At 45.6% G+C, this 27,657-nt stretch overlaps 8 protein-coding genes across 8 annotated transcripts; 4 read left to right on the forward strand and 4 right to left on the reverse strand.

Moving 5' to 3' along the window:
- Positions 1-508: 508 nt before the first annotated feature.
- On the forward strand, positions 509-2,128 carry N7529_007210 (uncharacterized protein; the record flags this gene model as incomplete). Its single annotated transcript, XM_057242737.1, has 1 exon — positions 509-2,128. One exon carries the CDS (start codon positions 509-511, stop codon positions 2,126-2,128), a length of 1,620 nt encoding a protein of 539 aa, XP_057098096.1.
- Positions 2,129-4,016: 1,888 nt separating this feature from the next.
- N7529_007211 (FAD-binding domain-containing protein) lies at positions 4,017-5,192 on the reverse strand (the record flags this gene model as incomplete). Its single annotated transcript, XM_057242738.1, has 1 exon — positions 4,017-5,192. The coding sequence occupies one exon, from the start codon at positions 5,190-5,192 to the stop codon at positions 4,017-4,019; it is 1,176 nt and encodes a 391-aa protein (XP_057098097.1).
- A 1,028-nt stretch (positions 5,193-6,220) lies between these two features.
- Positions 6,221-7,384, forward strand: N7529_007212 (uncharacterized protein; the record flags this gene model as incomplete). The annotated part of the gene is made up of 1 exon (XM_057242739.1): positions 6,221-7,384. The coding sequence occupies one exon, from the start codon at positions 6,221-6,223 to the stop codon at positions 7,382-7,384; it is 1,164 nt and encodes a 387-aa protein (XP_057098098.1).
- A 398-nt stretch (positions 7,385-7,782) lies between these two features.
- Positions 7,783-9,240, reverse strand: N7529_007213 (flavin-containing monooxygenase; the record flags this gene model as incomplete). The annotated part of the gene is made up of 1 exon (XM_057242740.1): positions 7,783-9,240. One exon carries the CDS (start codon positions 9,238-9,240, stop codon positions 7,783-7,785), a length of 1,458 nt encoding a protein of 485 aa, XP_057098099.1.
- Positions 9,241-15,227: 5,987 nt separating this feature from the next.
- On the forward strand, positions 15,228-16,600 carry N7529_007214 (uncharacterized protein; the record flags this gene model as incomplete). Its single annotated transcript, XM_057242741.1, has 2 exons — positions 15,228-15,361; positions 15,421-16,600. 2 exons carry the CDS (start codon positions 15,228-15,230, stop codon positions 16,598-16,600), a joined length of 1,314 nt encoding a protein of 437 aa, XP_057098100.1.
- A 1,774-nt stretch (positions 16,601-18,374) lies between these two features.
- On the reverse strand, positions 18,375-20,165 carry N7529_007215 (uncharacterized protein; the record flags this gene model as incomplete). Its single annotated transcript, XM_057242742.1, has 5 exons — positions 18,375-18,617; positions 18,670-18,774; positions 18,832-19,932; positions 19,986-20,059; positions 20,111-20,165. Coding segments are annotated over 5 exons (1,578 nt in total), but the record flags the coding sequence as incomplete, so codon positions are not given.
- Positions 20,166-21,423: 1,258 nt separating this feature from the next.
- Positions 21,424-22,975, reverse strand: N7529_007216 (Zn(II)2Cys6 transcription factor domain-containing protein; the record flags this gene model as incomplete). Its single annotated transcript, XM_057242743.1, has 2 exons — positions 21,424-22,845; positions 22,904-22,975. 2 exons carry the CDS (start codon positions 22,973-22,975, stop codon positions 21,424-21,426), a joined length of 1,494 nt encoding a protein of 497 aa, XP_057098102.1.
- Positions 22,976-23,743: 768 nt separating this feature from the next.
- On the forward strand, positions 23,744-24,585 carry N7529_007217 (uncharacterized protein; the record flags this gene model as incomplete). Its single annotated transcript, XM_057242744.1, has 2 exons — positions 23,744-24,027; positions 24,090-24,585. 2 exons carry the CDS (start codon positions 23,744-23,746, stop codon positions 24,583-24,585), a joined length of 780 nt encoding a protein of 259 aa, XP_057098103.1.
- Positions 24,586-27,657: the final 3,072 nt, after the last annotated feature.

The raw sequence follows: 27,657 nt of genomic DNA on the forward strand, positions 1-27,657 counted from the left end.
AATAAAACACAGAGCATTCATACATTCTGATTGGCCTGGGCTAGGTAGCAAGTGAAAAAAGTAATTTACTCTGACTCATTGAAGATACATGGACAAGCGCAAGGCAGCGGAAACATTTCCTAATACGGACTAGTATGTTGAGGTGCGGCCTGGGAAAACAAAGAGAGATAGAGTGCAGGTAAAACTGATTTCGAATATCACTGTAAAAAAGCTAAAAAAAACTAGCACACTTTCAACCGGATTTGTAGGTCAACAACTCCCTTGCGTGCTAGATTTGTGTAATTAGAATGAGGTGCTGTGAGGCCTGGGCAGAGCGTATCCTCCTTGCCGAAGGCGTTTGAGTGATCAGAACATCAGCTCTCAAAATAAGCAAGGTGTTTCTCTGCTTATTACACCGTTTGTGCACAGAAATGACAAGTAAAAAATCGGAGTCGAAAGTTTTCAGAACATAGCTCGCTGCGTTGATCTCTGGATTTTCCAATCCGCCTCAGGTTTTATTTTGGGTGTTATGGCATCGAAACCAGGGAACTATTTATTGATAACGGGCGCCACCGGGTTTCTCGGGAAGGTTGTTCTGGAGGAAATCGTCCGCCAGGAATGTGGTCAAGTCTTTGTATTGATTCGACCAAGGGAAGGACGAGATGCGATTCGCAGGTTTCATGATGAGATCGCATCGTCCCCGTGTCTTGCCCTCGTTCGTCAGGGCTGGGAAGGATCGGTGGAAGTGGTCGCTGGTGATCTTACCCTTCCAGATCTCGGAATCGGCTCCAGATCTGTTCGGAGACTGTCCAGTCTTGTCACACACATCATTAACTGTGCTAGTGTGAAGGCATCTGACAGTGTCAGTCTATCCAACATAGGCACTCAAGATATCACCAACACTTTGAATCTTCTTGAACTAGCCAAAAAATGCAGTCTCCTACGACGTTTTGTACACACGTCCACGGCATACGTTGCGTCTCTGTCTCCCGGGCCTTTGTTTGAGATATTGCAACCACAGTCGAAGCCGGCGAGTACCTTGTACAACGAATTACTGGTCAGTGATGGGAACATCCTCGCAGGAAGCGGTTACCATAATATCCTGACGCTATCAAAAGCCTTGACAGAGAATTTGTTGCTGGAGAGACACGGTTCCGTTCCTCTTACAATAGTAAGGCCAAGCTTCATGTCCGCAAGTTGGCAACACCCTTTCCCTGGCTGGGTGGAGGAAGAGTCAGCATTTGCTGGCTTCATGATCGCATGCGCGTTAGGGCTGATTCAAACCACGGATAAGGATCCTCAGGCGATAGTCGACATCATTCCAGTGGACGAGGTTGCCAAGCGACTGATCGCAGAAGCCTTGGACACATATCGACCATGGGTTCCTTACAAGATCGTATATGCGGTGGCTTCCCTTTGTAAAGGTGTGCGTCTTGGGCGAGCTATCTCCCTTATAACCACACATTTCCAAGCATCTGGTGGTGGTTTGATTTGTCCACTGACAATCCGCTCGCCCAAAACTGGGTTGTCTACAATGGGCGAGACAATGGATGAAAAAATTAAAGACTGTCATTGGACAAAAGAGCGCATATCTCGCATTTTGTCACGCCTGGGAGATGTATCAGACTATCTGGGCTTTTCATACGATTTCCGGCCCTCTGTACCCTTGACGGGGTCATTCAGCATTGAGGACCATATGTTGACCTCGTGTGACTGGTCACGGAAATACCTCGTTTGTGATCTAACACAGGAGTGTGTCCGAGGCCAGCCCAATACTAAGTCACTCAATACTGTTACCCGGCAGCCCTCTCTCGGTAAAGACAGAAGCTTCGCATTTCGTACCGCATCATTGCTGTTTGACAAAGTGCTGCGAAAAATGTATCACGAAGTTACTTTCGACCTCAGCTCATTCCAGAGCGCCCTGGCGAAAGTTCCACAAGGGACTCACCTAGTCATCGTTCCAACCCATCGAAGCTACGTGGATTTCTTGATTTTGCCGTACATCTTCCTAACAAGGACTGACGTCGGCATCAAACCTCCACGTATTGCAGCAGCAGCGGAGTTTTCTAAGATTCCCGGGTTAGGGAGACTTCTTCCTCGACTGGGAGCCTTTTACCTTAAAAGAGGTCAAGGGAAGGCCGATCCTTAATTGTCTGAGCAGATCACAAGTCTTCTTGATGACCAGGAAGGTCTGATGTTTTTTATTGAAGGGAAAAGAAGTCGTTCAAGGCAGTTTCTGCCACCACGAAGAGGCATGCTTCGTTGTCTACAGGCAACCGGAGGAAACTTCACGGTATTGCCCGTAGCAATCAGTTATGACCGTGTGCCCGAAGAGGCCTCGATGGTCAAAGAGCTAAACGATGGCATAACCACTGTGATGAAGCTTCGCAAATTGGCACTCTGGCTGATGAAATTGTTTCGCCAAGAACCACAGCTGGGTCGCTTACATGTTTCCTGTGGCGAACCTCTTAGCCTCTGCGAAGGGACTGATGTGTTCTTTCTTAGCAAGAATATCATGAGGGAGCTCCAGAAAAATACCACGACCTCATCCTTTCATCTACAATGTTTCATTGACCTGAGTCCCACACCTGGGGTTGATTATCCATGGCTGCGTGAGGCAATAGTCGCTCGTGGAGGAATCGTTTTGGATAGCCCTTTGACATTAAGGGATGTGACACGGATTCAACCACTAGTACAAAAAACTTTCCAGTATCACTGGATTCATCTGTTTTTCAATGACTATCGAAGGCTCCTGTCTCAGAACGAGGCGATGTCACACTTTATGGAAGAAAATGATCACATCCGTGCGAAGTTCGACATGACCCTTCCAGAGGATGACAAAATTAGGAATTTCTTGGCCACTCTGTTCAGGCCCATTTGCATCGAGTATGTTAGAACAGCTGAGTCTTTACGCAAGCTTCGCTTATTTCACAAAACCTCTGTATCAGCTGGATTGATCTACTCAAGCCAAGATAGTGTCATAGCCCGATCAGCAATGCGGTGTCTTGAAGCTCGGGGACTGATCACAGAGGCGGCAACCGATAAGTCTGTATATCACATTTCCAGTAGCCTATCTGAATTAGACCTTTTCATACAGGCGTGCAATTTTGGCTGAGGGTCCATATGTTCCAGTTGCTACTGGCTAATGGCAACTCAATCCACGTCACTACTCGGAGGTTGCGTATTCGCTCCTGAAAATCAGTCTGTTGAATTCCTCGGGTCTTAGCAGCCCCATCTATGTAATACTCCATATAGCTCTGTATGACACTGTTTCAATAATTTCAATAATCAACTATTGGCCAGAAATAAATATTATTAGCTTCAACAGTATCACGCTATCTGATCTCCATATCCGAAATTCAACAAAATCTTCAGTCTCATGGAGCTGAGATTTAGGTTAACTTCAAAATAGATGGCGCATCTGTTTATGGAAGAGGATACGATAGGCCGCCTTGATGGCGCGTCGTCTAGCTTCGCAATCTTGTGCTACAGTTACCTTCTACTTACGATATACGGCGCGATCTGAAATGGAAGAAATTGGCATTTTCATGAAGCGACAGGTGAAAAGAGAGAGTTGGCTAATTTCCTACGGAAAGGCAAGCGGCTGTCTATCTACTGGCTAGAGAGGGCTGCTGAACAAAGAAGCTATAACATGCCTTCTATGGGTTTCCAGGCATGATGCTCACATGAAGTCACATTTTAGTTCCCACATCCGAATACGTTTCCTGCATCCATTGCTTGCTTGAACTGTAAATTGAGGGCTAAGATGTTGCTTGGAACAGCCTTGTGAAGAAATTTCTTCCTGAGATTTCCTATGCCATGGTGGTGAGACAGTGAGCCACCGCATCTCAAGATTTCTTCTCGTGCGGCCTCTTCGATTTTCGTGTAAATTGAAACAGGGTCCTCAACTTCGTCCAGATATAGTGCCACATAAAAGTACAATGTCACTCCACTTGGGTATATTTGGCTGATTCGACAGGTGATAAATGGATTGCCGGGCAACCGGCGAGATTGGTGTTCCTTGATTATCCGGGCTTTCACATTTTCGTATAACCCCAGGGCATTGCTCCATGTACAAGAAGTCTCGAATGACTCGGCGAACACCCAAGACTCATAACACAATCACGGATGTACGCAATGGCAAACGTCATTTCGTACCCACGCCTCCCATTTTCGGCTCCGGCCTCTAGCCCATGGAATTTCTTTGCTTTTTTATGAACGATTTGTTGCTGACGTTGCACATCCATCTTTTTGCCCTCGAAAACCAGAGTGCAGGCGGCCATTTCGTGGAGATTGAACCCCTTCACCAACCCCAGATATTTCGCTTCGAACCTGCTTTTTAGGCTGGCCCACAGGGTTGGGGTGGGCTTGAGAGCCTGGCTAAAGCGAAGTTGCATATTGTCAACCAGTCGGATGCTGGCTGGCTGTACACTCTCCTGGGACATTTCTTTCATAAATTGTATCCCGCTCTCGAAGCAGGGGAACACGAACGAACCGTAATATCGCACAGCGGGAAGAGGTCGGAGCTTGACGACCGCAGCCGTTATAATACAGGTGTTCCCTTCTGAGCCAAATATGAAGGTCTTCGGGTCGGAACCGACCGACTGGCGGGGGGCAATATTCGGTGTGAAGGCCAGAACCCCAGATGCTGAGACAGCTTCCACGTCCAACGTTATATCTTCAATATTGCCGTACTGATTCCTCTTCATGCCGCTGGCTTTAGTTGCGATCCACCCACCCAGGGTAGAGAATTCCATGCTATCCGGCTCATGGCCCAGACAAAGGCCATGGTGACCGAGAGCCGCTTCAATGTGACGGCCCACGGCCCCAGCTTCGATGCAAGCTAAGCGGTTTTCCGGATCAACCCACCGTATCTTGTCCATGCGGCTAATGTCAACCGATACAATCATCCGAGACTCGACCTCAGGGCATCGAAGTGCCTGGCTCACATTCGTGCCCCCGCCGTAGGGGATCAAACAGACATCACAGGTGACGGCCGATTCTATGAGCCGTTCTACTTGCCGAACACTTTCTGGAAACACGACCAAGTCAGGAACCCGGCCGATGCCAACGCCAAAATTGATGCTGTACACATCTTCCTGAGTGTGGCCATGTCCATGACGAAGTCTCTGCTGTGCGTCCCAACTCAACTGGCCGGAATGGAAAATTTCTTCAATAGTCTTGAGGAACGCCCGATTGACGATAGGCTTCATTATGGCGGGGGGTATTGGGACAGCCATGGCTTCCCGAGAGGTATGTCGACCCCGAAGACCGAGTTTGCCCAAGGGATGAAATGCGGCAGCACTTGGCCGCTGGAACTGTACCGCGAGCCAGTGATTTCCAAGTTGCCACCATCATTTATTTTGTACTTTGTGTCTGCAAATCCCCAGGTAGAGTGGTTGACTTCTTCTTCGTGATTCGAGCGGCTTTGTGCGCTTTTTGGGTACTGTTGCTGCTGCAAATGGCAGGGAAAAAAACCGAAGCTTGTCATCCTAGGAAAACTTTCGGAGACTGAACGTAGGCGAATTTGTCGTAGATTTCTACAATTCCTCGATTAGTCGTGAATGATGAACAAAAGGTCCAGCTAGCAGGACAGTCAATGCAAATTTAAATGCCCTCATTATCGGGTTGTTCCGGGCAACCATAATGTCACAATTATGCGTAAACCTCGCACAGGTCCTTGCATGACAGGTATTTTATTAAGATCTTGTGAATGAGGTGATTGGGTGAGTGCGCGCAAGGGAATGCGTAATCTGAGGACGAATCTCCCAAATGGACAAGATCGAGGTAAGGCATGGGTATCTCCCAGATCTCGCCAACCAGAAAGATCATGAATTAAGTAGCACGGTGTCAGACGTAGAGCTGAGGGATCACTTTGGAGGTTGATTCTCCATGAACGGACATAGGTGCCTAGGTGGCACCATCCAATCGCCTGCTGTACCCTGCTTCGACGTACAGAAGGCCAGCACCGAGGTGGTAGGCAATTTGATCCTCTATGTGCAAGGGTGCATGATTATAAATGCTATTTTACATCCGTTTCTAGGTTGGCACTCGCCCTCAGGAGCTTTGTTGATCCGACATTCCTACCAATCATGTAGGGTTACTTCAGCCTTAATTGACTAAGTGCCTCAAACCCTGCCCCGAGGGATTTAATTAACCTAACATTCGCACCTGCCCGCCTGACCCTGTTTTTAGTCATGACCAAACCTCCATATCGGTCACCAATCGGCGTGCTGAAATCATGGAAACTCCAGACTACGTGGATTGGTTCAGCAACCAGGTCATTTTTATCACCGGTGCAACCGGCTCACTTGGGGCATGTCTCTTGTACAAGCTGAGCGTGAAGCTTTCCACGCGAAAAATCTTCGTCCTTAGCCGGAGGTCACGAGAAAAATCGCTCCAGACATGGAAACGCACGATACCTCAACAACTTGATCAGGTGCTTGATACCAACAAGCTCCAATTTGTGATGGGAGATGTTACGAAGCCTAATCTCGGACTGTCGTCGAGCGACGTGGCCCTTCTCATCTCCGAGGTGACGGTGGTCCTCCATGCGGCTGGGAACATCAATCTCGCGAATGAAGCCTATGATGCGGTGATCGCCAATACTCTACCGGCCCTGGAAATGACAAAGATGGCCGAAAACTTACCAAAACTGACGAGATTCGTAATTCTCTCTTCAGCCTACGTCAATGCATTTTTGCCTGATGGGCCGGTGTTCGAGCGACTGTATGAGACAAAGGGCCAAATGGCCGACCCGTTTGCTGAACTTGACCTTGTGATGGCCCGTGAGAAGCTCCCAGTGATGGACGAATTTCCTTGGGGATATGCGTATGCCAAGCATCTTATGGAGCGATTATTGCTGTGGGACCCTCGGCGTAAATTTCCCATTCTGTTCATCCGGCCTACCCTAATCGGACCGGCAATCAATCAGCCATATCCGCTGTATGGTCCAGATCAGTCCATACCGTTGAACACGCTCGCTCGGTTATATGCCCAGAGCGGGGGTGGTACAAGGGTTTGGTACAGCCCAACCGGGCGAGACGCAGGATCGAACATCATCGATGAAATTCCGGTTGACCTTGTATCAAATATCCTCCTCCTTCACATGGTTGAGGGATCCACCGGGATTGTTCATGCCGGGGCTCAACTGTATAATTGCAGGAGCGCTAGAGACTTCACGGAGCTGTTGAGGTCGAATTTGTCCCCATCTTCACAATCCGACTTTCCCCATTTTGCTTTTACACATGATCGAAGCATCCCTCAATGTGCGCTGGCGGATTTCTATCACATAGGAAGTCGGGATTGGAATTTTGACTGTTCTCGATCAGAACGATGGAGGCATACCGATGGTCCACTAAGCTTATCATTGATCAACGAGGGGCCATTCATTTTGATCAGATGAGAATGAAGACGCTGATAGGACGTCTTGGCGAGTTACCTCTGGTATCCAAGATTTAATATTGTTGAATTTCTTCCCGTTGTTGCTCAATTGAATGTATGATATATTTCAGGAAATGGACGACACTAGGGGGACAGCTTCGGATCTGGAGCAAATATGATACATGTATGACACTCCCCCCATTAGATATCATTTATGTCTCCGTCATTTTACAAATCGTTCTTCTGTTGTACTCAATAATGCGAAGTGGAATTTCAACGCAAGAAGGATCAAGGAGTAGGCGGTTAGTGTACATGTCCCTAAGTCTGTATTTTTTTCCGACACTTTAGATGCTCTGGTTCGAACATTGCAACGACAAATGGACCACTAAATTCTCAGACTATCGAAAAAGCGCGAATGTCTCACGCTAATTCCAAGCAATCATCAATACATCCATACTTGGCAAACATCAGTTCAGATAGGTAACTTTCATGAGGTTTCCAAGGCTTCTGACGTGCTGCCTTAGGTAACTTATCCTCCGCTGTGACCACATACGTTGAAGTCAGGTTGAACAACCGTCTCGCTTTCATTTTGGATGTATCTTGCAACCTGGGCACAGCCATCGAAAGTTTTCTTTTCTTCAGGTATAGTAGCAGGCGACATGTGAACCGAGCCTTGGCATCTGCCCCCAGCGTCCAGGAGGCGTTGGCGTATCCCATTATATATGAGGCATTTGGGACATCTTGTAACATGACCCCATTCCACAAATACTTTTCGGGTATCCGACATTCCTCTCCGTCAACATACAAAGAGATCCCACCGGCCACCTTCAGACTCAGACCAGTCGCCGTGACGATGACATCTGCGTGCAATTTTTCCCCCGAAGTCAGAACGATTCCGTCATCTACGACGTCTTGGATCGTACCGGTCTTGACGTCTGCTCGCCCCGTGTGTAAGCTTTGAAAGAAATCTCCATCCGGACTAATGCACAGCCGCTGCTCCCAGGGGTTATACTTGGGCTCGAAATGCGGGTCATATGGAATATTTTTTGGCAATCGGGGAGTCACGGATTGACGCAAGAGCCAGCGCACAAGGCTGGGGGCCTTCTGGGAGACTAGAACAAACAGACGGGAAGTGGCGATCCACTTAACGCGGTTGAGCTGGTGGGCTGCGGTTTCTGGCAAGAGGCCGTCGAGGACCGTTCGCTTGTTCTTGTTCTTCATTGGCAGGATATAAGTCGGACTGCGTTGTAGCATTGTAACCAGGGCCGCCTTTTCGGCCATTTTGGGGAGCAAGGTCACCGCCGTAGCGCCGCTTCCAACGATAATCACGCGTTTTCCCTCATAGTCCAACTCGTCCGGCCAGAACTGAGGGTGGATGACAGGGCCCTTGAAGGAAGCCAACCTCGGGATAACTCCCTCCAAGGGCACGTCGTAATCGTAGTACCCTGTGCACAGGATAATGAACCGGGTCGAATAAAGGGTGTTCGTGCCCTCACAGTCTACCTTTAGCGTCCAGGCATAATCGGCTGTGGACCAGTGCGCGGATGTCAATCGGTGGTGGAACAAAATTCGTTGATCAATGGTGTGCTGGCTGGCGGCATCGCTCATATACTGCCGGATCGAATTTCCATCGGCGATTGGATGGTCTTGATTCCAGGGATACCAGGAGAATCCGAATGTAAATAGGTCAGAATCGGAGCGGACCCCAGGGTAGCGGAAGAGGTCCCATGTGCCTCTCAAAGCGCTGCGAGCTTCTAAAATGGCATAGGAGTGCCAAGGGTGCTCAGTTTGGAGGCGATATGCGGCGTTTATGCCAGCAATGCCCGCCCCCACGATGATCACGTCGAACTGGGTTTCAATGGGTATCTCGTTCTTCATATTCGTGGATTGCTTAAGCCTCGGCCAGGGCTCTGTTAGGTTAGAGGTGATCGAAAAGTGCTTCTCGGCTGGCCCTATTCTGCAGATGTAGGATGTAACTGTCAGAATTCGTTAGAGAAATGCCGCGTGACGCTCCTGTAGTTGACACGTACAGTGTCCCCCTTCTGTAGCAACAAAAGTAGAAAATTGAACGGAAGTATGATTCTCTAACAGTTAAAAAAAAAGTCAGTTCGAGATCAATTTTTCCTTACTTAGGATTTTAGACTGAAAGTGACCCCGTGGTCTTCTACAACTGGAACAACACTTCCGAGGTCAACAAAAAACATTGACCGTCGATTAAACCGATAAATGAAATTTATTAAAAGGTGATGTCAGAGGTCTAACTAGGACCACATAGCTCTTGTGGTAAATATTTATGGGATACTACCTACCCATGTCTCACAGTCTGCGCGATTTACTCCTCGCATGAACCACAAGTACCTGGCCCCTTTCTTATGTTTCCATTTATTCCAAGTTGCATTTAGTGTGAAAGCACTTTTTAGGAATATAGTCCCATTACCATTGAATTACCGTATCTTCGTTTGCGAGAACCCTTTGATGAAGGGCCATTTAGTACTAAATATTCAATATTGGACTCTAGTGGTATCCTGTTTTCCTGCTCCGGTAAATCAACTGACATTTACGTCAAGCAGAGACACCTTCGTCACCGTTCCAGCAATCGGCATCTTTTTTATCATTTCAACGTCTATTACTATCACTGAGGACCCCTAAATGCTCATAAGTTCGGCCTCTCGGGATGCTTATATATAAATCAAGATTTGATCTCGAAGAGGAGCAACTCGCGTTTGATAGGACCATCTCGGATAAGCAAGGTCCTGATCAAATACCTGTGTTACATACGTACTAAAATTGCGGGACTTGAATTCCACACTCCACTGTGAATTAATCACGGATTTTCAAAGACAACTTCGTCATTCGTGGGAGCTGTCTAAAATGGGAGGCTGCACATGTGTTTCAGACGAAAATGTGGTTTTTGGGGGTAGTGAGCTCCGGATACTCCCATTGCTAGCCACTGTAACATCCCTTGTGAGTAAGAACACCAATGGGATCTGCGCAAGCGCAGCTAAAAAGCAGCATATTTGGGAGTGCTAGCACCTTACTTCAAGATTGTTTCTCTCTCATTACAGGTATAGATCTTCGATCTCGAGTCTATCGGTCACAAAAATTCAAGAAAGGTAGACAGCTCCCACATAGCGAAGTAATCGGATTGGTACGTATGTGGATGCCCGCTGGTAGCCGAACCTATTCTACTTTATTAGCTTAGATTTTTTATTTGTTTCTCTTAGGACAAATCAATGAAATTCTTTTCTGAGAACAGAGACGGCGAGAAACACAAGAGATAAAGCCTTGACCTCAATCTCGATTCTGGTTTATGAAATATCACATCGACTTCGAATTCTTCTCGCCTAGACCTGGCTAGGAACCGCGGGTGAACCTCACGAACCTCAAGGAGGTTCACCCACCCGGAGGTTAAGGTTCCATGACCTAGAACCTCCGGGCGGTTCTATCTTGGACCGAACCTCATGGAGGTTACCCGCGGGTGAACCTGAGGTTCAACAAGCATGACAAATAGGTAAAAAACGTGACTTAGGGTCAACTACATAAATTATGTAGAAATAGGCTGTATTCTCTCGTAATTATAAAACAGAAGTTCATTAATGTATGCCCTTACAGGAGGATTTAGTGCATATCATGGATTCAGCTTCGAATTAGGGTTTCAACTTTCAATTATCAATGGTTTATATTATATCTATAGTGCAGTGTCTGGTTATAGTTCTGAAGAGTCAAGATTCAAGTAATCAAGCTATATACCCATCCAGTAGTCTCGACTTCTTCCGTATTCTACCGGATGCACGATGCTGCGTATCAGGGAAGTCAGGTAAGGGTGATGCCCTGTTCTTATCTGGTTCCGCAAATTCATCGGCATCAGAGTCTTCCTCATCGTCAGAATTAACTGCAGGCCGCTTTCCAGCGGCGACTGCTGAGAGTAGCGGTGCGTCTGGAGTTGCTTGCGTAATTAATATAGTAGCCGGTGTATCAAGACGTATCTCAATATCCTCCTCATTATCACTAATTGCCTCGAAAGCATGTGTCTAGACATCAAGTGCTTCGGCCGAAGCGGCTATCTCATAGTCCAAAAGATACTCTTAGAGAATCAGCCGCTGCTCCTCCTTAATATCGAATCTTGTTGTACACATGTATAACATAATATCGCGAACAGTCTCTAGGTTTAACGACCCCCGGCGGTAGTGGCATACATCCCGGGCAGAGTTAAAAAGACGCTCAACTCCGGCACCAGTCGCTGGAATTGACATAATATCACGGGCAATACTTACAAGAATAGGGAATTCCCTCTAATGATCTTTCCAGAAAATCCGAATAGATCCTTTGATAGTATCTAATTAGGTAAGGTTAGTTATATGATTCACAAAGTAGGCTTACTTACTTACCACTCTGGAGATATTTGGTGAGCTCGTCGTACTACGGAGCAGTTAATCGTTGTGAAGAATCGCCGTCAAGGGCCTTCTTAAGCTCCGATTCAGTTGTGAATAACTAGCTATCAGATTGTATCATCTCTAATGGTATACGTTGGCTATATCTCTTAAAAAAAGACTAAAGACTCTCGCGGTATTCCTTTCTATAGTCCTTTCCTGTCTTAGGATCTAGGTCCCAATCACTTGTTGAAAAGAACTCCATCTTGCTCGACGGCGCTAGGATCGTCCTAATTATATAGAGATTACCTTCGATACTATCTGTCTCGGCGTAGTATTTCTTTAGTTTCTCTTTCGCAGCATCGAGGGAGGAAAGCATTAACTATTTCTAGGGAACCTTCTTTCGACGAAGCTGACCTATCGATCTTTTAAGATGATCGAAGAGCTTATTGTAAATCCTAAAGACAAGGTGGATACTCGAGTCTTTAGTACGACAAACTAGCGTAGTGAGCGTGAAAAAGGGCTAAAGAATACAAAGCAGATAGTCAATCTGTCGCCACCCCTCTGCACTTAATGTAAAATAGTGTTGATCATAGTCGGAACAGAACTTGTTAAATGCGATATAAAGCCTCTTCGCCCGTCGGAGCATTAGAAATGTCGAATTCCACCGTGTACGAACATCCTGGATTAGAAGAAGCCGTAGCGTATTACTAGGCTAGGTATTCAGGAAGGCTTCCTTACGTTAAGGGCTTCCGTTAATATAAACCGCAAGACCTCGGACCTATTAGGAATCAGAATAGTTAGTATTATTAAATCATAATTTATGATTCATAAATAGAAGCATACCTTGTTCAGAGTATCGGCGATCTCATGTTTCTACTAGCGCGCACGAAGTAAACGTACACGATCATCAGACCATTCTATCTCGGCGTTATCATTCTTTAGCGAAGCCTTGATTTTACTAAGCAAATCAACTAGACTTAATTAAATAACATGCGCAAGGCAGGGCACTTGGACAATCGTAGATTCCGTCTCTATATGTAGCTTCTTGATTGAATCATTCACTGCTGCGATAAGTGTCTTATTGTTAGACGCATTATCAGTTGTTACCGCGAGCACTCGGTCAGCGATTTGGTGCTTTTGTAGGATCTGGAGAACTACGTCCCTAAGGTTCACGCTAGTATGAGATCTAGAAATTGGCTCAAACCCAAGTAGGACCTCACGATACTCCTATTCCTAGTCTAGGAAGTATCCTGTGATAGCCATAAATGCGTGCTTAAATGGGGATGTCTAGCAGTCAAGCGCAATCGACATTTTTGCACCAGATAGGAGCTGTTGTAGTGTCTCTTGTTAATACTCTGTAACGAAACCCCGGAGGCGGTCGCGAATCACCTTTCTTGATGGAACGCTCGGTGATATAGGTGCTAGCCGTGCGTAGGAAATAAGGTCATGGAATTCTTGGTGCTCGACGAAGAGGAAGGGTAAATGTGATATAGTGATTAGGTTTAGAATCTTCTGTTCCTATGTTTGTTGGGTAAAGAGAGGCGCTGGTCTTCTCTCGGCCTAAAATATAGTGAATTCATAATTAGTATTAATATTGAATATAGGCTATTTCGAACATACCGCGTCGCTGAGTAGTTGCTGGATATTACCCTTCTTCGTAATTCGCTGTCGACACCTTGGCCTATCAAGATGCTTCTACATCGATGAGTTTCTAGTATGATTTGTAGCTAGATACGTAAGAACTATACGGCACCGATTGCACATAACGCCAGGCTTTCCATCTTTAGTATGTGCAACTTGTTGAAACCCAGTCTAGCAGTCTGCGCGACGGCTAACCTCCTAGTTTAGCCGCTTTTTCTTGCCAAAATCGGTTTGAAGCCACTAGTTAACGAATTCCGCGGACATGTCGGTAGTAAAGACGATATACTCGTTAATACTATCTGGCTTGATTCGCGTAAGGGTATCTAGGGCCCGAGGTCCTGCGCGAGATCGGACTTGGTTATCTAGAAGGTCTAGAAGGTCTAGAACTGAATCAAACTAGCTTTCGCGTTGGGATAGCGTATCGTTAGGGGTAAGGTATTGTAGCGCGTCTAGAGGTAACCCTTCGAAGCTAGATGATGCGTAGCCGTAGCCGTCGGTAATCTGAGACATGATAACTTTAGTAAACCAGTGTAACTTAGCGAAGATAATAAGGAACTTACTAGTTATTCTGTAGAAGTTACGGGGTCTTCTTAGGGCATCTGTTTATCCCTATTCCATAATGCTCAAATTGATATATCAACTTTTATAAGCCCTATCTATATCTGATTCGCTAGTATAGTGGATCACTATAGAAACGAACCTCAATAAACCTCAACTAACCTCAACGAACCTCAATGGACCTCATCGAACCTCAACGAATCTCAACGAACCTCAACGAGAACCTTAATATAGGAAAAATAGAATATCTAAGTCTAACAATTAGGACATTTGAACCGGATTCACGGTATATCTAGATCAATTAATCTGAATTCTAAAAGACAAAGTGATAGAAGAGGATATAACGGTTTGAATGATATTAAAATAAGGGGAATTGAACTGCATCTTTATAGTTTTCTTGAAGAACAGTAGTTCTACTAATAAAGATACACATACTTTACAATGTCTGCGATATATATATCCACAACTTTACATGCCATTTTATCGATGACCTCTATTGACAACCCACCACGTCGATATCATCGAATATTACCTATAATTTGTAGGTGACCACGCCTCCTATTTACTTTTCAATGAATATATCTTTATAATTCATTATGTTGACAAAGTATTCAGTGGAAAGTCTATTGGTTAACGAAACAGCTGTAAAAAACAGAGATGAATCATCAATTTTATCCAGCCAAAAGAGGAAAGGCGTCAAGAAATTATGTATATGCAGGTTCATGCGGGTCGATGGAGGTTGAACCTCAAAGAACCTCTGGAGGTTAATGGGCGGTTGGAGGTTAGTAAGGTTGGAACCTCACCTCAAGAGGTGAGGTTCGAGGTTCCGGGGTAGGGACCCATGCGGAGGTTCAAAGCCAGGTCTATTCTCGCCTTTAGTTTTTCTGTCATGGCGAATTCAACCTGCCTATCCGTAAAGCGAGCGATCCCGCTAACAACAAGGTTATGTTCTAATTCAACTAGCTCAGAACCGATGGTCTTGGAAGGTCCCAATAACAGCGTGGAGCATCCACCTGAGTACTACCCCCTAGCTTCTGATTGTCAAGAAAGAGTAAGGCTTTCATTACAAGAAAGGATCTTGTGTAACATTCCAGGAATCCAGTTCACTGCACAGGTACAGAATAATGTCAAATATACAATATACATAACTACGCAAGGAGCAAGATATTGGCAGACTGGAGATCGACCGATCACCTCACCACCAGTAATCTACTTTAACTATGGAGGTTTCTTATACCTTTCTTTTCCCTGCACCTATTAATTGTTATTTCCTGGAAGTCGTGATTGCTCAGCATGTGGGAGTACTACGAGAACAAGTCGGTTCTGGTGACAGGCGGATCTGGGTTTCTAGGTACAGCCATCGTCCATCGCGTACTCACGACCACTTCAGTGTCGTGTATCTACTTGATATGTAGAGGAGGTATTGAGTAAGTCTATGGAAATCAAATTATTCATAAATAAAGCATCCTAACAGTATAACTCCTAGGAAACTCCAAGCCAGGTGGAGACAATGGTTACCTCATGGGGTAGTAGATAAACTTTGTGATCCAAATCGCCTGATTGTGTTCGATGGTGACATTCTACTCCCCGATCTGGGGCTCTCAATAGTCGAATTGGACACCGTACGAAACAATGCTAGCATCGTGATTCATACGGCATCCTCTATCAATCTTGTACAGCCATTACACCGCTTGTCAAATTCGATCATCGAAGCCACTGAAATGATCGCAGAGTTAGCTCTTACATTCAAAACACTTGAACGCTTCGTCTATGTATCTACCGCCTATGCAAACACTCACATCTATACTCGGAGTCCAGAATGGGACTCAAAAATCGACGAGGAGATATATGAGCTTTCAACAAACCAAAGCAGCCCTCTTGATGAGTTCGATGAAGTGCGCAAAAATGGAACAAGCCTGGCATATGAAGCGGAAAACTTTCCCTGGGCCTATGCCTATTGCAAACACCTGGCAGAAAGGTTGCTGGTACACCTATTCGGTGATCGTGCTGCAAAAGAAAAGATCCTCATTATTCGTCCGTCCGTCATCGGCCCTTCTCAGCAGCTCCCATTTCCAGGTTATGTCATGCCTATGTCGTCCCCATGCACAATGCTTGCCGCAGCATTAGCCTTGGCCCCACATTGGCATATACGGATTGCAACAAGTATGGAGAATCCATCCCTGGATGCTCATTACGATGAAGTCCCTGTTGATGTGGTTGCAGACCGCCTTCTTTGTCATCTTGCTATTGGATCGCACGGCTGTGTTCATGCAGTTAGCGGGGTCAGGTCTCGAATGAGACTAGAGGCATTCCGGCAATCACTGACAAAGCTTCGTCGGATTCCCTGGGATCTGCGGCCTGTGTGGGTAGCAGGTGATTGGAAATCTCCGGACCAACATCCAATAAGTCGACTGTATGGAATTTTGGGAACTTCATTCGCCTTCTCGGAGGACAGAACAATAGCCATGCGCCAGGCACTTTCTGAGAAGGAGTGTTTGGATCTGCAATTGTTTACAGAAATTGATATGAGCGATCATCTCCTGACTAGGACTGAGCACATTCGTTATGCTATGGATCAATTTGCTCGCAAGAGTGTGCTGGCATGGCTGATAGTCTGGCTCTTTTATTCCAACTATGGTAAAGCCAACTGTTCTGCTCAGCTGTGATGTGATATACTTAGATCTGCAGCCCGTTATCATCAGTTTACTCCCACAACGGTGCACGCTGTAGGCACTATCCGGTAGCAAACGAGTAATTATGCCAGGCTAGATATTTGAGCTTGTAATTCCCTAATAGGATATCAAGTACATACGACCATAGGATATGGTGTAGTGGCTTACCTTTTCGTCGCTCACACGACAACCGATGTTTCGATTCCCCCTATCAGAGTGTCTTTTGCCGGTAGCGCAGTATAAGTGGTAAGCAGCCCGAGGCAACCTATTGATTGACCAATTGGTCATTTTTCAATCTGCAGGCATTAGGCTCGAATCTCAACTCTAGCATAACAATAATTGCCTTTGCGTCATTATCGGGAGACACAACAATCCGGGGTAGTGGAGTACCCCAGTCGTTTCGCAGGTTGGAGTGGAGATAATCACAGGCGCTATCGGTGAGGCTCTAAGTTCACCATTTAGGAAGCTTAGAACAATCTTTATCGATCGGATACATAAATTACTACATAGTTGCTATAGCTCGTCGTGAGGAACGAGGATAAAATTATTCCGCTACACAAATAAGGGATCTGCCGAGAGGGCCACTTATGGCCGCCAACTTGCCGATACTACGAATACTAGCATAAAACTACGAGACGGTGCCCGGCAGGCCACAATCGGCCGCCCAATCACATAAGCCGATCCACCCTATGTATTAACGGACTACGAACATGACCGTGACTCCCTGTCAACTAATAAAATACACTAAATATGCCTTACTAAGTAAGGCGTGCACCTTTTTGGTAAAGTGGCAAAATTCATGTGATTTCTGAGTGCGACACTCCGGAAATAACTCCCAGGGAGTATACGCAGGAATATACGGTGACTCCAGAATATATTCCCCAGCTGTAGATCTGGAGTAGGAACTCGAAGGATATATAAGGACAGTCATTAGCACATATGTATTTTGTTCTTCGCGTTTAATTTACACATTGTTACTTAGAACCTACCAGTTCTAGCTTCACCACTTGCTTCGTATCCAAGACAACCCACCTAACCAGGAGAGGTATCCTGAGTCTCTAAGGTCTTACTTAGTTTCTCAGTATAGCTTGACTACGCGCATTACCTGGCGCTGCCCAACAAGAGTCCAGCCTATAGACCCGAGCCCGTGTAAAGCCTTACGACGGTAACGGTAGGGTTGCGACTGGAACTTGAAGACGAGCCTCGACGTACGTAAACAGACCTACAAGCGATACACACTGTGACCAGCTAGCTATGCGCAACAGGTGAGAAAGCCGTGATTGCTAATATTTTCCCATTCAAATAGGGTAAGACGGGGGGACATCTATTTTTAGAATTCCCTACATATTTACTCTAGTAGTTTCATCTTCTGTTTTTCCAATTACGGTTACGGATGTTGGACTTCCACATATATATTACTAGAAGAATGGAGGTCATCGCTTCCGTCGACTATACCCACCATACGCTGGACTATAGGATGGCCTCCTGATGAAAATGCAGCCGTACTGCAGCGGAATGTCATCCCATAAACGCCTCGATTCTTCACATGCCTAGAGGCTAGCTCTCACCACAAAAGTTGGATTTTGAGGGACACTCGCACTTATATCCCCCCTAACTTACTAGGTGTCTTAACATATCCTGTCTCCCCCAAGCGTATAATAACATCCATTGGTATCCTGTCAGATCTCTCCGTTCTACCACATCATATAGTCCTTCACTTCACTGACTGAAATATCTGTTGAAGTCGACAACACTCAAGCTAAGTACCTGGTCTTTGAGACTGCTGCTGGGCAGCAAATTGTCTATATTTGGGCGCAGAGTGTATTCTAGCACGCTTACCATAGGTCATGAGTAGAGCCGGCATGATCATAGTAACGAGAGAAAGAACTCCGATGAGGATGAATGTGTTCTCGATGCCCATCCCATCGAGCCAGCTGGTCAATGCAAACTTAACAATCATTCCGATGCCGTTGCGGATAAAGACCACGGAGATTAGGGCATCATTGATGATCTGATTTTTTTAGATAGGCATCATGTCATTCTAAGACTTGTCATGAACTTACCAGTGGATAAGTGTCTGTCAGGTATGTTAGAGCGACATCTCCAGTGATCATAAATCCAAAGCCGAAAATTGCATTGCCAACGGCAAGGATAATCCAGTGCCAACCCTATGACGAGGTTATAATGATGTTGATTGTTTGAACGAAAGAAAATACAGAACATACTTGAGCAAGTCCAATACCAAAAACCCAGGAGCCAATAGAGTTACATAGGATGGCAGGGAAGAGCAGCCACAGACGCATTTCTGGCTCGAAGAGACCCTTGTTTTGGCGAGCTTGGACCATAATAAGCCAGTCGCTCAAAAAGGCTATGGTGACTCCAGCGAGGACAACACCAATGAAACCTCCGATATTGAATAGACCAATTTGATTTGGTTCGAAACTGTAAGGTGCTTTGATCAAATTTTGGGTTCCAGCCGCTACGGTAGCAGAGAACCATGCCTGGATTATGCCATATTGGAGCGCCGTGAATGCAACAGCGGGAAACAGAAAAGGGGCAATCAGAGGCCGATAGAAGTTCTGGAGCATCGGGCCGTCGGTCTTCGTCACCAGTGCAAGGCGTTGAAGATATGTTTTGCGAGAGTAGTAAGTCTGGGATTCCATATGTGGGTCAGAGGATATCTCTCCACTATCAGATTTTGATAACGCGCCAACGGCATCTGCACGTTGGTTATTCCCAATCGGCCCCGATCGCGGAACGTACTTGGATTCCTCAAAAAAAAATAGAACCAGCAGCAGATTGGCACCCAGAAAGATGGCGGTTATCCACCACATCCATCGCCATTGCATATTTACTATAATATATCCCGCAGCGATGGGGCCACCCAGTGTGCCCAGGGTCTGCATGAGAATGAAGATACCGTTCATGCGAGCGTGCTGATGCAGGAAGAACAGATCGACAATGGTAATCATCACGATGGCTTCACAAGTCGAGCCTGCTAGACCAGATAGCAACCCAATGACAATCATTTCACCTTCGGACTTGAATTTCGCGTACCAAATTGCAGATGCAAACTCAAGCACTGCACTTATAAGGTAAACAGGCCGTCGACCAAATTTATGCACACAGGGAATGAAGATAAGAGCGCCTATCGCGAGACCTGCGTATGAGGCGCCGCTGGCTTTATTGAAGGCCTTCATGTACAAGTGCAGGTAATCTTCGTATCTCCTGTTTGCGACGGTACCGACATCGAGCAGAACAAAAGTAAATACGACGTATGAACAAGTGAGTCCGAAGTTCACTGCTTTTCTCAGGGTAGACCAGTTCTAAATTCTATTTAGTCGAAGATAGTTTGCAGTCAAGGATGGTTATGCCCTACCAATGGGTCCTCGGGGTCAGCTGAAGGTGCAGGATTGAGAACAAGTTCTTTCTTCTCGTTTCTACTGCTGTTATCTGTATCAAAGTTAGATTTTGCAGGAGTTAATAATTTTATGAGGGACATACGGTCTTCTAACAAATGAGTCCCTGGCGGAAAGTTTTTATAGTCGTCGGCGGACATTGTGGGCACCTGGGTAGTAGGGGGCTGTAGAGAAAGTTTTCAAGATTCCATACCTAAGCCTATTCATCGACAGTTGGATATATCTTGCTTTAATAAAGCCGACGTATCAATGGATCGGCGTTCATTGGTAATCGATTCATCCAATCAATTAACATGTTCATCACTAGGCAAATCCTGCAACGTCATGGTACTTCCATCATGCAAAGAATCCGGGCGGGGGGCCTTGACTTAGTTCTTGGGGCCAGATATGCGATGACCTGGAAGAGGAAGATGAGTTGTACGAGCTATAAAGTACATACTCAAATGTTGTCAAAAATAAATCACTACATACCTAACACTTGTCACTAGGTACTCATGGACGTCATAATTGGAAAGATTGCGACTCTGAGTGCACATGTGAAGAAGAAATCAGCGATGTGAGGAATGAATCACGCATTAGGGCTTGCGTCAGAGGCTGTGAATAATATAGTAGAAGTGATTCCAAAGGGTGCCTTTTTGACCCCGCCACGTCACCACCCGACCGACCCCTTTAGGCTTTGAGTGTGCACTTGCATTATAGTTGCATAGGCTTCCCGGCGCTACAACTCGATTACCACGTTAGGCTAAGCCCCTGTGGGGCGATCGATGATCAGCAAGATAATCTTAACCAGATTTAGTAGGCCACTTGTAGCCTTGGAAGAAGCTAAGGCCTGGGCTTAGATGACTATAGATGAAATCACATATACCGGAATTGCCTTCAGACCTAGGAGTGGCTAATAGAAGGAAAGCTGGTCTGAGTCCACGATTGTTAATTCTTTGTGTTCTACCGGCGAAATAGATCTTCTGTTTTCGCAGCTGCGACGCTACCTTATCCCCCGCTAGGTACACTCTCTATTACGTAGTGCGAATACATCTGCTGCAGTCTGGGCCCTCTCTTACCTAGGTATCTCCCTAGCCCGGTTGATCTGTGTGTTCGCTGTCCAGTACACTCTGTGTGCGATTGCCGTATGCCCTCCCCTCTTCAGGGGGTAAATGACGTCCTTCTTGTCGGCCGATAGATTGGGCTTTTTGCCTCCTATGAGCCTTGAACGTCGTAAGTTATCTTCTAAAAGATACCCTCAAGCGCTGCTCTCTTATTCACGCAATCAGTTAGGAGTTTGAAGTAGATTGAGACATGCGGTTTACAAAGTCCAAAGCTTGGCTAGATGAATAATATACAGTTTAAACGTTGTCAAGTGATAAATCCACATCGTAGACTCTGGAAAGGCGGGGTTTCCAATTAATCTATTCTTTCCTCCTGATCAATTTTGACAATGTCCTCGGCAAGCTGGAGCGCCATTGTAATGCCTGCACTTTCACTGATACCCTTAAGTTGTTTGACGACCCATCGGCGGTTCTGATAGTTGATAGCAGGAGACTTTCCGACCGTGTAAAGGTTCCATATTAGCAGGTACCCGCCCGACACAGTCGGCTCTTGGGGTTTATTGGCATTGGGTAGAGACACAAGCCCTAAACCTTGCGGAACACTGGCCAATATTTCCATCCCTCGTCTTGACATGATCTCAATCGCCCCGTGTCGCTTTTTTTCGAGATTCAGCTGAGACCCATCAGAATAAGGCGAATCGTTTTCAAGAACTTTGGAAATGAGCCAGCATATAATCTCGCAAACGATGATCTCAACCATTCTCGAGTTATTCCAAAGCCTTATCGCCCAAGATGTCTTGTATAGGTGGTATCGACCATTATATGAAATGAATCTCGCGCTCTCACACGATTCCTGGATGATCTTGTACGACTCCTGCTTAGCGAGGATATCAAGAACATATTCGAAGTCGTCCTCAATCGCAATAGATGCTTTTAGAAAGTCAGGCCAAGACTGAGCGCAATGGATGCCATTATTTTTCCTTGCGGCCAGCGCAAAGACAGTCGCACACCGGGTGGCAAGTACCCCGAGTGCCCAGAATGCATCCGAAGGGTCGATATATTTGGCAGCCTCTTCCTGTAGCTCGCGGATATCATTTGGAAAAGGCTGAACGCTATGTATACAGGCAGCCGTCAAATCTGCGCGCACCTGGTTGAACATCAAGATGGCATTCCTACGGGCAAATTGAGATTTACCTCGAGCAACTACCAGTGTTGCAGCCCCCTTGACATGCCGAACCCACGACTCAAAATTTGAGACATGCTCGAAGACTCCAAGCGAAATCACTGACATCAAGGTGCTATCTTTGAGTGACTCGACAGGGGATGACAATGCATCATTGACATGCTGGATCGCCTCAGAGTATTTGGCACGTGCCTGGCAAACAAGCTCAGGCCGACAAGCTGCTAACGCGACAAGACCCACCGCCGCCATACTGGCCAGGAGAGTCGGGTGCTCAGCATCGGCAGAGTAAGCAGTGGGGATATAGTTCAGAAAGCCACGTGAAGGGTATTTACCACCCACAACAAAGTCTTGGAGGAAATAGTTTACGCCTAGATCGCCAAGATTGGTACTCGGGCCGGGGGTCGGTATGGTCAAAGCGTTAATCTCGGTTGCGGCTCCATTAATCTTCAAACGCTTCTTCTCTGAAACCTGCCTGGAACGTTTGACTGTGTCGCTTGTCTGGTCACGAAAAACCAATTCCCATTCATCACGGTACCCAGAGCAAGTTTCGCGCGTGCGAACGCATTGACCACACTGGGGAACCTGCTTGTCGCACTGTGTCGCCGTGTCAATGTTGATGCTATCATCGCTTCAATGGGGCTGAAGGACTTACTCTTCGCTTCACAACTCGGCAATTGCCGCAGCTTCTGGATGTTCGTGCGCGGGGCGGACTAAATGTTGACATATTGAAATATGCGTCGACACAATGGTCGGACTGAAGAATGAGACAATGAAGAGAAAAGGAGGCTGTAATTTGTATGCAATAACAAGGCTTATCAAGCTCAAGATAGCTGAATTTGACTTGGGAATAAGCTACTGTACACAGCCTTATTGAATGTCTCTTGAACGTAAATGGGTGCTCCCGCTCTTGGCGGCCTCGGGAGGTTTCTGTGGAGCTGAGGGAGAGAAAGTGGGGAAAGGCTGAAATGGTTCCTTCAGCCGCCACCCACGAGGCTGCGAAGCGGCCTAATGACGAGGTACTAAATATGAAGATCTGCGCTTTTCAACCAAAAAGGGAATGCTGGAAGCACCGCACCTTGACCACGGCCACTCAAGGCTGATATTTTGGTAGGATGATTGGCTGTCAACCCTTGACAACCCACCCATCCACGCTAATCCTTTTTAGGTAATTTAGATGTTGGTCCAATCGATTCGCAAATTTGAAGATTTAACGATGCCAACAACGCCAACGACGACAAGGAAAACGCCAAACATGCATTTGGTAAATTAGCCTACAGCACACTCACATCACCTACGGGCGCCACCAGTCTAAAAGTACAATATGTGTCGGGATGAAGAAATACAAAAAGGGTCCAGTTGGCCGTCTAAACATTGGAAACAGCACACAACCAATTCTTTCCATACTACTTTCCAGCCATACTCCTCCATCCCCTCACACGTTTTATTCTTACTCTACTACTTTATTCTTACTCTACTACGATTTATCAACACCATGGGTGATGTTACATATAAAGATGGAATCGCCATTCTCCAACTCGGCATTTTTCCTTTCATTCTTGTCGCTTCCATTTTCATCTGGAAACGGACAGGCTGGAGAACCGGCGCCAAGATCTGGCGATACCCCTTCACACTTTCCCTCATTCGACTGGCTGGCAGTATTGCCAGTTTGATTTCAATTAACAATAATTCGAAAAATGTCGAAATTGCCGTTTTTGTGTGCGAATTGATTGGCATTGCACCTCTTTTACTAGCTTATGTCGGAATGCTAAGATTAATGTGAGTTGTTGACAGTGTAGCTCTGCAACATGACGAGAGTGGTCTAACATATGTCTATCTAGTGATTTGGAAAACCACATTCCTCCTCGTCCTCTCGCTGTGGTGACTCTTATGGGCATCATCGGCCTAATCCTTGGTATAGTCGGAGTCAGCAAGGCCCAGTCAACCATTCCAGGAACACTCACCAAAGCAGCCATGGGCCTCTTCTTGGCTGTATATGTTATCACCATGGTTCTGACTGCTTGGTTATTCCAATCATATTCTGTGGCAATGCTGAGTTATCAGAAAAAGCTGTTTCTTGCTATTGCCTTGTCTGCTCCCTTCCTGTTGGTTCGATTGATATACTCAGCCCTAGGCGATTACACCTCTTCTGTGCATTTCTCAATGCAATCACTAATCGAAAATAACCACACCAGTGTCACTGTCTACCTGTGCATGTCTGTTCTGGAAGAGATTATCTCCATGGTCATCGCTATGGTCTTTGGCGTCTTGGCTGTTCTGTCGTCGGACTTTGTGAAGCCTAATCCGGAAGGGGAGGTTGAAATGAATCGGAAGTAGCAATCTTATAGTGTGTGAGCTATCGGACTTGAGAGGCTGCAATCGATTGGCAGGAGATTATCGACCAAAGAAACGAACAATCTTTGATCATTGCGGGTTATAAAAGAGAATGAGGACAGAAGTAAAGAAGTTGATCTGCGTTGGACAAAAGTGGTGCCCGGCAGTGAGCACGTTGCCAAAGGTCATGTGATAGCTTTTCGAAGTATTATTTGCTTATTTCATGTTTTTTTCTTTTCTAATCTTTGCGATTATCTGTTATTTTTAGCGTGTATGTTTGAAACAATTTGCGCCTCCGGGCGAGCGCTCCCACCATACGTTATCTTTAAGGCAAAAACTTTATAGTACGATGGTTCGACGACCTTCTTAAATATTGGGCTCTTAACGTTAGTCCAAATGGCTAGACGAGTAACGAAGTTGGCGTTGATTAGCTTTAAAAACACTTTATTCCGCATATAAAAAGTCAGATAAAAGGGAAACATTGTCTTTTGGTCCTTAATAGCCACGACAGTCATCTTACAGCGACATTCGATAAGATTTGCTAGGAAAACAACATTATACTAATATGTATGCCTCCGCATGCCTCTTATCTTTTACAGCCTCTTGATATTGGTTGTTTTGCTGTGTTAAAGCGCTCTTACGGAAGGCGGGTTATAGAATATACCCGATTAGGCATCGATTCTATCGAGAAAGATGACTTCCTTAATATCTTTCCAGCGGCTCGTAACGATTCATTCAAAGAGTCTATCGTTCAAAGTGCCTTCGCAGCTACTGGTTTAGTGCTATTAGATCCTGATCGGGTACTATCAAAACTCAATATTCGCCTTCAATCTCCGCCTCTACCAGATCGACCAGTCTCACAAGGTTCAAGGTTCAACATCAGGTAGTAATATCTCTACTAGTATCCTTCGGACGACTAAGCAGCTAGAAAAGCGCAAATCTAGGCTTAATTCTGGTCTAAGTTCAGCTGCTGATAAGATATCTTCGCCTACAAAACGTGATCTTCAACAGTTCTACGATGTGTCGGTTAAGCTGGTTCACGAGCACATCTTAATGCAAGATGAGACCAAGCGTTTACGGGAGGGAAATAGAAAGCAAACGAAAAAGAGGGAGAGATCAAAGAAGCAGATACCTAATATGGGTAGTTTAACAGAGCGTCTTGACACCACCCACACCACCGCGATCTCATCGGAGCCAAATGAGGCGTCTGTATCTGAAGCTGTGAACAAATTCATTCAACAGAAGGTTCAGTATCTGGTTAAAGTTAAAAGATATAGCAATGAAAGTCGTGATACAATCTGCCGTCACTTGTTCTCAAACTCACAAGGCACTTTCCTGTCGGTAGCCTTGGTTTGTGAAGAGCTTGCTAAAAAACCACGCTGGCATGCACTTAAGAAGCTAGAGGCATTTGTGCGACGACTCAAAGATCTGTCATGAAGAAAGCTACTTATCAGGGGTCTAGCGAGGTAAAGTGTCATAGAACCCTAATTTAGGCCTGGCGATCGGTGGTATCTCGATTCAAAAACAGTGTCGCAAAGGATGTCCAAAAGCGTGTTGCAAAGGCTTAAAGATTTATTGCCACGGTTCTGTCACAATGTATCAAAAGACGTGTGGATATTTAAATCCGGAGATGTAGTACATAAAGTCGCAGCCTTTCACTATACCTTGTGTCCAGAGACACTATATAGTATACATTTTTTATTCTTCTTCAGCTAATTATAAGTTTCACAGAAATGGTCCTCTCTATTTTCCTACTTCTTGCCAGCGTTTATATAGGCGTTGCCTTGGGGGGCGCTCTCGAAGTTATTGATTATGATCGTCAATGCTTGATATTGTCTGATGATAACCATGGCTGCACGGGACACTCGGCATCTTTTGGCTTCCTTGATGGAGATAGCTGTGCAGGTGAGTAGTAATTCTACTGAGACACTACTGGTATTAACAAAGCCTTAGATATAAGCAAGGTTACACATGGTACTCGAGAAGACTACTCTAAATTAATTGTGGATGCTTGTGGCACAGAAAACAACCAGCCTGCTGCCTGGATAGAGGTAAACCATAATGGGGTTGTAAAAATTTTCAACCAAAATGGAGACGAGACAGGATGTATATTGGAGAATGGATTGAAGGTTGGCAGCTCATGTATTGCTTCCACCTTACCTTCATTAGCATCTTATTTATTGCCGTTCTCTTCAACTACCTTGTCTTCATCTACATCTCCTTCATCTACATCATCTTCATCTACATCATCTTTATCTACATCGTCTTCATCTACATCGTCTTCATCATTCCCGCCAGCGATATCTGTCTCTATCCCTAGCTGCGCAAGGTCCGAATAAGAGAATCGCTAGGACTTTTCCCTCCGAGATTCATGGCAAATGAAGCTTATTTCCTCCCTGTTAGATTGAACTATCTGTCTCTGTCTGCCTTCCTACTATAGTCGCTCAATTAGAACAGGGGTACCTGACTCTGAAATGGGCGGAGGAAAATTCCATAGCAGATAGATCTCTTTGGGTATGGTTTTTCCCTTACGGGTTTCCCACATCACTAGCGTTAATGCGAAAGAGACTATCTTATGTTTCGTTGCTTTAAATGTATATGTACTTGATTATAGTAGACTATCAATCATTTCACTAGTTTTATTTTTAGATGATGCTCTGATCAAAGTCATTAAATGGGCGTACAGTATTAATTAATTTCATGCACGAAAGGCAGTGACCATGCTAGGTTTATCCGAAGTACGATTATGGAGCTGTTCAGAATGTTGGGTAATGTAGTGGAGTAGCTTATACGCCTAGCGGCCTATGCTATCTATATAGTGTCTCACCAAGTCTGACTGACTTCTATAGTCTTTGGACAAGCGCTTACCCTATTAGCAAGGACCACACGGACCAGAATCAAAGTTTTGAGAACCTGATTTAATCAGTAGTGCGATCTGTAGTCAAAATTGTAGTAGAACACCCCTTTATTACAGCTTATATAGCGATACGTGCTTTTTGAACCTCCGTGGGCAGATGTTGATATAGCAGTAATAGCATCAGTTGACAACGGCGCGTTAAAATCCACGAAATGTCG

The sequence above is a fragment of the Penicillium soppii genome (assembly GCF_028829465.1).
Source record: "Penicillium soppii strain IBT 18220 chromosome Unknown utg000005l, whole genome shotgun sequence".
NCBI lineage: Eukaryota > Fungi > Ascomycota > Eurotiomycetes > Eurotiales > Aspergillaceae > Penicillium > Penicillium soppii.